Raw genomic sequence first — 10507 nt, forward strand, 5'->3', positions numbered from 1 at the left:
TGTTAAAAAGTACTTTTTTATTAAATATATATTATGTGAATTCATAATTTTGGTTTAAATTCGCATTTTTTCAAATAAGCACCCCCTAACCTGCTTATTGAAATCGCAGAGTTTTTTCCTATTTTAAATTAAGTGTTTTTTAAATCGTAATGCCAAACACCTAACATTTTGCGATATCTTTTAAAAACGCAGATTATTCTTGCAAAATTGCAATCCCAAACACTCCCTTAGTCATTTCCTCAAATATGTATTAATAATTTAGTAATTCATTCCCATTTTAGTGAAATGACCAAATAACTGCAAAGCTCCTTCCCGAAGACATGGTGAAGTTTGTTGGGATCCATCACCAACTAATGACAGTAATTAGAACAAGGACTTTCCTAAGAACAAGGACTTGTGACAATTTTCTTGTCTTAGATTAAGGTAGACTTTGCAAATTTTTTAAAGTGATTTCCATATACAGTTAGAACATTTACACTTACAGATGAATTTGAGCTTTCCCTTGCATGAAAAGCAAATTGAGAGGCATAAGATAAGCCCTGTTGCAGGGATCAGCACAGCTACCCACACTTTCCATTTTTTGCCTAATTATGATGACAAGAATCAAGTATTAGTTCAGAACGAAAGATAATATATATAATGATGTATTAGCTCAACCATACTTCTCATTTCACTCATCATACCTTTGGTATTTGATTCTGGATACTCATCAGCAGCAAGTCTGAGGTAGATATCTTGTCCAATCTCGCCACCGTATGGAAGTTGAAGTAAGTTCAAAATAGCTCCTTCCCATATCATACACCCACTCCTATTATAAGCATAAGCTGCGCAAAAACAATTTTCCATGCAAGCCAATTCACATCTACTAGCATTCAAGGCCAAATATTCTTTCGAATAAACAGGCAATCGCATGTTTGATATTTTCATGAACCAATCTTTTTTGACATTAGCATGCGTATTATTCTCACATTGCAGACGGAATTTCCTCACACACCCACCTGACCAATCATTTAGTCTGGTGTAGTTCATCGAAAATGGTTCAAAACCTTTTAGACACTCACAAGGGTTTGAGAAATTCTCAGGGTATTGTACCACACCAAATGCACCGCACAAAGCATATACATCAGATAGGTTCGTCGGTGCAGACCAAATTGTATCCCAAACGGAGACGCCAGGCAGCCACACCAGTGCCCTAATCTGTCCTGTTTGGTCAATTCGAAATCTAGCAAGGTTAGAAGGATTATGAAGAGAGTAAGTAAAATAACTCTCACTTTCATTTTTACTTGACACAAAACTTAAGTTCAAGATAATGCTCCCTGCAGAAAGTGAGCTGAGAGATGTTGCATTCCAAAGTCCAGAACTCCAATAGATTTGGGATCTGTTCCACTCTAAGAAATGTTGATTGCTTCCATTTGGGTCTAACCCAAACGAGAACACACCAGGTGATGGATCTTCTGAATTTTTCCATGGAATGAATTGCTGTGGTTTCCCAGTAACCTTATCGATCCCAAGCTTTGCACCTGGAAGCCATGTATCGGTTGGATGGTCGAAACTCTCCCAAAATATAGTAGACGTGTTCGATCTATCTCTCAAAACAAAATTTCCATCATCACGAAGTACTGCTTCAGTTATATTTGACTGGGGAAATGTCAAATTTGTTGACCAAACTGGAATCTTGGAGGAACCTTCAAAAAGGAATAGATTGCCATTTTCTGAGAGGTAAAGTCTTGAGGAAGATGGGTGAGACAAAGGGTTTTCCCTGTTTGCTACCCAAACAATTTTCTCATGAAACATTTTATACCATATGCCCAGGTAGATTTTTAATGAAGTGCCTGGTTTGAAGAAACCGAGCTCAAATTTGCTACCTTGAGATACTACGGTGTCGCTCTCTGAAAGAGAGTGACCTGGTGAAAGGGTATCACCAGCTATGGAGAAGCATGCTCTGTAATAAGACATGATTAGAAGCAGAGCAAATAAGAGCCATGGCTTCCTCGTCATGCTATACATATATCCCTCTGTATAACTTGCTATAACGCAGTTAATAATTACAGAAAAATGCTAGCTAGAACAAAACTTGGTCCCTTTTTTTTCTAAGCAATACAGAAAGAAGGGGAAGGAGCAACAAACAAGAAGAAAGAAAAGAATACAAACGAGAGCTACAGAAAGCATATTCATAAGAATTGTGAGCCACATCCCATTTTGGAGCCAGATGAGCTCTCTGATTGGCTTGCCTTTGGACTTTTGAGGCTTCCCAAGGAACGCAGACAAAAAAGACTTGGGACTTTTTTTTTGTGACAAAGATCACCTCCATTCCTTACAGATAACAATTGGAAAACGCTGAGCTCTTTTTGTTGATTTTTTTTTCAACTTGAGTCAAACTTTTATTTCTGCGTGATCGTAATTTCTGGCAGAATAGTAGTAGCCTCCCAGTGGCCTTGATTTTCCATAGATCGAGAATTTTGAGAAGGAAAGTTCTAAATATATTTGAAAAATATAATAGTCTCTGATCTACATCTAGAAGGAGGTTGAATAGGTATTTACCAACAATAAACAGAATTAAAAATCTTAAGCATGCAACAACGCCAAATAAAAAAAATAGAAAAAAAAAAAATTGTACATCAAGAGACACATATATTAGGTTATAAGAGAATTCTTTAAAAGTAAAACCTTTTTGAGGCAGTCAAACCCAAAAAATCACAAGTATGAGAGGTCTTAAAAAGTAAAATTACTCAAGGAGTTACCCAACTCTAAATACATCCACTATAGAAGACTACTGTTACAAATTGTTTCACTTGAAGACCAAATCTTATAGCCCTAGTAAACGAGACATTCACCTCCCATCACAGTAGCCTCAAAAGTTTAATTTGGCTTTCTTCTATATGAATCACCTTCACCAACGAACCTTATCCACTTCAGATCAAAAATATGATTGGTCTTTTCCTTTTTTCATGCAGAGGCGCTCACCCAGATTTTTTTAAATAAATCGAGGCACTCAAACTTTCACAAGAATTTATTTTCTCAATTTAATCTTAAGTAATCAAATTATAATTTTAAACTTTAATATTTGAATTGTTCTTTTAAGTTAATGTGTTGATGAATATATAGACATTCTTTGGGAGAGGCTTACATACGGTCCTTCTAAACTACCGCAATCTGCGGTAGTTTAAAAGGACCGCTGAGATCTTCCAAAGGGTAACTTTAACCCTTTAACCCAAAACTGCGGTGCCCGTTCAGTACTCCCATCCAAACGTTATCTCTCTTCTCCAAAGGAAGAAAACCCAAAAATTTTCCAACATTGCAGACTTCCTAATTAGAGCTCATTCGGAGCAGCCTAATTTTGACCAAAAATGCATCACACACAGATATCTGCTACTGCTAGGCAGCTGCAAATTCAAACTAATGGGTCATACTCACACATGGAGTTGATTGAAAATTTGAATTTTGAAAATGAAAAGAAAGTAGGAAGGAAAGAGTAGGACATGGGGTGTTTGTTTGAAGTCATAAATGAAATGAGGACGAAGGCTCTGTCTGGCGCTGCAAACAAAACCAAATTTCCAATGCACCATCATCATTCATAATGGCAAGACATGCCAAAATCAACCAAAACAGTGTGGCCCATCTCCCATTGCGCTCTTCACTGCGCACCTTATTGGCTTATTGCACGACTGGTCAACATTGCAGACTTCTGGGTAGAGGCGAGGACTCCATTTTTGGGTAGAGTCGTTCACTGCAGTTTTGGGCTTAAATTTCCTTTAGAAGATCTCAGCGGTCCTTTTAAACTACCGCAGATTGCGGTAGTTTAAAAGGACCGTATGTAAGCCTCTCCTACATTGTTTATATATTTTAACTTTACTAAATATATACTTGTAGTTAATGTGTTGATGATTATTATTTATTTATTATTTATGTTATTTAATATTTTTGACAATAATTATGTTTCAGTTATTTCTTTTATTTTATTTTTTTTAATAAGAATTTCTTTTGGGTCGGTCACCACTCACTAGTGTATATATTAAGGGAAAATTTCAAATTGGGGGAACATAGCTCATAGCCTCATAGCCCCATGGTTCCGACCGTGGGCTAATCATCACCGGACCATCTTGCATCTTTTTTATTGGGCCGGCCCAATTCAGTGCTGCATCTTCGAATGGACCGATCTAGAGGAGATTGTAAGCCCTTGATGAGTCTCATCTCCATGGCTGGGATCGGTTGAGGAAGCTCAACCGAGCTTGCTGTTCTGGGTACGTTTCTCAATTCGAAGTTTCGATAAGTTGTTCAATTAATTCTTTGTTTGGTTGCTGGGAAAATGTAGGAAAAGTAAACGAATTGATGTTTAATTATATCTTGAATTTCCATTGCTTGGGTTTTCAGTGCAACCATATAATTGGCTTAGTGCATATAAGATTTATATGGGTTAATTATTTTGGATGCGGGTTAGTCTCCTTAAAGGAGCTTGAAGAAGAAATCATAGAATGACAGACGCTTTTAGAGCTTGGAAAAAATGGTGGACCTCTAGAAAAGTATCTATCTATATCTACAATTGATTGCTCAGAAACTTTTGGACGGTTTTTGCCTCTATGGTGCAAAGTACTTTGGAGAATTGCAAAAACTCTCTGAGTTCTGTTTGGTTAATAGGAAATTAAGTACCGAAAATTGCAATGTAAGTAGAAAATTTTCTGACAAAAACAAGTCGCGGTGCGATAGGTAGGATTCGTTTGTGTTCGTCATCTGACGATTTTCCCCATCCTGCATTCAAAATAGAATAGTTAGAATAGTTAGAATAGTTGGATTTTAATTGGGTGTTCACTTAGAGATTTGATTAATAGTTGTGAAAAAAAAAAAAAAAAAAAATTATCGTCAATAATAGTAAAAATTTACAGATACAAAATGGCTGTGATTGTACTTTATGATATGAGTCACATTATTGCAGTTGTGTTTAGGGATAATGTTAGGTTCACAAGTATAGTTTGATGTGTAGTTCGAATTAGTCATAATCTGGGTATAAAATTTACAGCAAATTAGTTTACTAAGGGAGAGGAGGAAATTGGTTACCAATAATCTTTTAAAAACATTTGGATAAGATAATAATGAAAAATAACTTGTGAGTATTATACGCTAGTGTTAATGATGCAGGACAAAAGGAAAACAACAAAAAATAAAGAAGAACAAAATAAAAGATGGATAAATTTCTTGTTGATTAGAGTGACGCCTAAAAAAGGAAAATCTTATACTAGGTTAAATTACCAATTATCCTAAAAGCTTAAACTGATAATAAGAGTTAAATTTAATTACTTAATCATTATAATAAACTCAAAAACTAAATGTTATATAGTGAAGAAAGAAGGATTCAAGTTATTCAAACATGTTATTTCCATTGCTTGAGTTTTTAGAGTGACATTGGATTTGACAATGAGGTGGTAGTTTAAGGGTGATTTATGTGCTTTTTTTCCAAAATGTTTTAGATAGTTTTTTCTTTCCTTTTTTTTTCTTTTTTTTTTTTAGTTGTGTTATGATGTAAAAATAAAAATAGTTTTGAATATTTTATATTTTAAGTTATTTTTTTTTACACTTATATATATATATATATAGAGAGATATATATATATATATATATATATATATATTTTGGGTTAAAAAAACACAGTTATCCTAAAAATTAGGGGTATCAAAAAATACTAGAGAACTGGGTACCCCGGTTCCCTTTTTTGGCATCCGATTATAACCGGGTAACCGGTACCATTATATATATATATATACTTTCTGTTGAAAGTGATAATAATTTTATTTTGGATAAATGGAATATTCCTAAGCTTTCTAACAAAGATGTTTATACTACTTCTTGGTCTAAATCTGTCTTTAGATCTGAATATTCTATTAAAACTGTTGAACAAACTTTTGCCATAACGGGTAATAATCAAACTTTTACCCTGTTTAACAAGAAATTTGTTAATGATGCTCTTGCTAGAAATTACAAATTCTTGCATGTTGGTTCTGTTCAAGTTGCTGTCAAGCCTTTGACTCGACTTGGCATTAATGCCTCTGTTTTGCTTTGTTTGCATGATACTAGATTTGTTAATTTCAAAACCAGCATTCTTGGCATGATTCAATCTTCTCTGTTTAGTGGTCCTGTCCACTTTAATGTTTTCCCCAATATTTCTCTTGCTTTAAATGATATTCATATTTTGAAAGCTTTGACGCTTAATATTTTGACATCTGGTTATAATATGGAAGAAAGTAGCAGACCCCTTGCTATCATCTACCGTATTTATTATAAATTGATGAAGACAAATCTAGATCCACAAGCTGTGATCAAGAATCTAGGTGAATCTACTTTGTTAATTCAAAGTTCTACTCAGAATGCTAATATCAAAACCCCAAAGATGATTCGATGGTCGGAGATTGAACTCCCCAACGAGTGGTTTTTGGAGAATGTTGCAAAACCTTCTCGAGTAGTTAACGATGCCTCTGATCTTGATTACATCCAACAATATATGGATGGATCTGTCAAAATCAATTTTTCTGATTTAGGACTTTCTAACAGAATCGAAAGACCTCTGTTTGTTAACGAACGAAGCAATTCTTTTGCTGGTTCTACAACCTCAGAAGGATTTCGACGTCGTGATAAAGATGTGGACGAGTCCCTTAACGCTCCTCCTCCTCTTTATCCACATGTTAATCCTGATTTGAAACTTAAAGGAATTTCTACCGATTCCCAAGTTTCTTCTGCTTTTTACTCTACCAAAAATCATCCTCAGACGGATGATGAAGGTGGATCTCTTTCTCCTTCAGCTTCTGATTTTAATACTCCTCTTCCCACTACTCCTCATCAGTGTAATGTTATCACTGTTACTGCTCCCATCAAAGATTTCTTTTCTGTTATTGATTGGCCCGCTTTGAACAAAGATTTTAAATCTTCTGAAAATCGTGCTTTGCGGCATGCTTACCGTGCCAAATATTCTGAAAAGGAACAAAATCTCATCAAGGTCAAATGGACTGAGATGATGATTAAGTCCCAAAAACATATTTTGTTTTTTGATTATCTTCAAAAACATTTCCCTGTCGATAATGTTTTGAATGTTGTCAAAAGAAATTTTGTTAAAGAAGATAAAACTGTTGTCAAGTCTTCTCATCCTCCTCTTGAAAACACTCTTCTTGATGTCAACAAAATTGTTGTGAAATGTTCTCCTTTCAAAACCCATGATGAGAATCCTATTAATCACGATAGGAAGATTATCGAACAAAATAATTTTGTTTCCCATTCTCTCCATATTTTAGGACAACAATTGGACCGTATCGAAGAGAAAATTCCTCCTCTCTCTTCTGATCCAAAAGTTTCCTCAACTCCTGCTAAAATTGAAAAACTTCTGATTCACCTCCCTGATTTGAAAAAATCTTATGGCCGTTATGGAGCCATCTTGGGAAAACTAGCCGTTAAAAGGCCAAATATTCAAATGTCCTCAATCCCTGGATAGGGATAGTAATCTTGAGAATCTTCAAAATAAGGGGGAACCTGAGCAGGCTTTTTTGATGAAGGTTTAGACGTTTCATCTTCTTCATCATCTGAGTCTTCCAGGGCAGCAAGAAAGGCTTTAATCATTCCTTTCTTCTTAGAAGATTTCTTCTTTGAAGAACTTGAAGAAGCCGAAGAGGAAGAGATAGGGGATATTTCTTTTTCTTCTTTTGGGGAAGAGAAAGCACTAGGGGGAATCAACAAAGGGGATTTGTTAAAGGACAAAGCAGAAGCCTTTGGGGCAGTAAGAGCCTTTGGGGCTTGAACTATATTTTTAACAGCAAGGACAATGGAATCATTGAGCGAGCATTTATCCGAGCAAGAACTGGTTAATAAGATGAATCACATGTCCATGGTTGCTAACGCCTATCTCACTAATCACAATAAAAGCCAAGCTGATATTGTGGATTTACTTGCTACTGGTTTTTCTGGTACTCTTAGGAATTGGTGGAATAATTATCTCACTGAATTAAGAAGAGATCAGATCAGGAAAGCAATAAAAAATGATGAAGAAGGATTACCCATTTTCAATGAGCAAATTGGTATGGGTGAACCTGATGGTGTTAACAGTTTGATTTATACAATTATCAAACATTTTGTTGGTACTCCTTCCAATATTACTTCTCGTATTTCTGATTATTTGAACAATCTTCAATGCCCTACTATGTCTGACTATAGATGGTATCAAGATGTCTTTCTTTCCCGTGTCATGGTTAGATCTGATAGTCAAAAACCTTATTGGAAAGAAAAGTTTATTGATGGGTTACCTTCATTATTTGCTCACAAAGTTAAAGATGAATTGATCAGTTCTGACACTGGTCTTATTGATTTTGAAAATTTGACTTATGGTGATTTGTTCTCAACTGTCAAAAAACTTGGTATTAAGATGTGCATCGATCGAAAGATGATCAGACAGCAGCTTAAGAATGCCAAGAAAGCTAAGTATGAAATGGGAAATTTCTGCGAACAGTTCGGATTACCTCCTATGGCTCCTTCCAAAACGCATAGGAAGAAATCTAAAGCTTTCATGAAATCTCCCCCTCCTTACATCCAACAATATATGGATGGATCTGTCAAAATCAATTTTTCTGATTTAGGACTTTCTAATAGAATCGAAAGACCTCTGTTCGAAAGACCTCTGTTGATTAACGAACGAAGGAATTCTTTTGCTGGTTCTACAACCTCAGAAGGATTTCGACGTCGTGATAGTAATTTCTAGCAAGAGCATCATTAACAAATTTCTTGTTAAACAGGGTAAAAGTTTGATTATTACCCGTTATGGCAAAAGTTTGTTCAACAGTTTTAACAGAATATTCAGATCTAAAGACAGATTTAGACCAAGAAGTAGTATAAACATCTTTGTTAGAACGCTTGGGAATATTCCATTTATCCAAAATAAAATTATTATCACTTTCAACAGAAAAATGTTCAGAATTAACCACGTCAGGTGGTAAACTGGAATTAGAGCAAACAGAAGAATTAGATTTCCACATTTTGACAATCTAGGTGAATCTACTTTGTTGATTCAAAGTTCTACTCAGAATGCTAATATCAAAACCCCGAAGATGATTCGAAGGTCGGAGATTGAACTCCCCAACGAGTGGTTTTTGGAGAATGTTGCAAAACCTTCTCGAGTAGTTAACGATGCCTCTGATCTTGATTACATCCAACAATATATGGATGGATCTGTCAAAATCAATTTTTCTGATTTAAGACTTTCTAACAGAATCGAAAGACCTCTGTTCGAAAGACCTCTGTTGATTAATGAACGAAGGAATTCTTTTGCTGGTTCTACAACCTCAGAAGGATTTCGACGTCGTGATAAAGATGTGGATGAGTCCCTTAATGCTCCTCCTCCTCTTTATCCACCTGTTAATCCTGATTTGAAACTTAAAGGAATTTCTACCGATTCCCAAGTTTCTTCTGCTTTTTACTCTACCAAAAATCATCCTCAAACGGATGACGAAGGTGGATCTCTTTCTCCTTCAACTTCTTATTTTAATACTACTCGTCCCACTACTCCTCATCAGTGTAATGTTATCACTGCTACTACTCCCATCAAAGATTTCTTTCTGTTATTGATTGGCCCGCTTTGAACAAAGATTTTAAATCTTCTGAAAATCGTGCTTTGCGGCATGCTTACCGTGCCAAATATTCTGAAAATGAACAAAATCTCATCAAGGTCAAATGGACTGAGATGATGATTAAGTCCCAAAAACATATTTTTTTTTTTGATTATCTTCAAAAACGTTTCCCTGTCGATAATGTTTTGAATGTTGTCAAAAGAAATTTTGTTAAAGAAGATAAAACTGTTGTCAAGTCTTCTCATCCTCCTCTTGAAAACACTCTTCTTGATGTCAACAAAATTGTTGTTAAATGTTCTCCTTTCAAAACCCATGATGAGAATCCTATTAATAACGATAGGAAGATTATCGAACAAAATAATTTTGTTTTCCATTCTCTCCATATTTTAGGACAACAATTGGACCGTATCGAAGAGAAAATTCCTCCTCTCTCTTCTGATCCAAAAGTTTCCTCCACTCTTGCTAAAATTGAAAAACTTCTGATTCACCTCCCTGATTTGAAAAAATCTTCTGGTTTGAAAACGACTTCTCAAATGAACCTTGAGAAAGTCAACAAATTGCTTTCTGAGTTAACTAATGCTCGTGCCAGTTCTTCTGGACAAAATTTTGGTATCAAAAAGGTTTCTTCTTCTGATTCTGAAAATTCTTCTCAAGAATCCACTGATTCTGACATCAAAATTCTTGAACAAAACTTTGGTAAGATTGAGATGGAGCCAAAATTTAAAACAAAAGCAGTAAAACCGTCCAAGAAGGCGGTAATGACAGTAATATAATGAAATTAAAGAACTAAAATTGAGAAGCAGATATGAAAACTATAATCGTTATAGATTAAAACTCTTACAGAAGAAAGTGACAGAACTTACTGAAGTAAGGGATAGAGTAAGAGGAGATACAAGCAAATATAGATGAAAGCA

The 10507-nt window shown here is 35.1% G+C and overlaps 1 protein-coding gene across 1 annotated transcript; it reads right to left on the reverse strand.

The window, feature by feature from the left end:
• Positions 1-441: 441 nt before the first annotated feature.
• LOC132170456 (G-type lectin S-receptor-like serine/threonine-protein kinase At2g19130) lies at positions 442-1998 on the reverse strand. Its single transcript, XM_059581451.1, has 2 exons — positions 684-1998; positions 442-584 (listed from the first exon to the last, which is right to left on the reverse strand). The coding sequence occupies exons 1-2, from the start codon at positions 1996-1998 to the stop codon at positions 442-444; spliced, it is 1458 nt and encodes a 485-aa protein (XP_059437434.1).
• Positions 1999-10507: the final 8509 nt, after the last annotated feature.

Source organism: Corylus avellana, chromosome ca1, assembly GCF_901000735.1.
Source record: "Corylus avellana chromosome ca1, CavTom2PMs-1.0".
Lineage (NCBI taxonomy): Eukaryota > Viridiplantae > Streptophyta > Magnoliopsida > Fagales > Betulaceae > Corylus > Corylus avellana.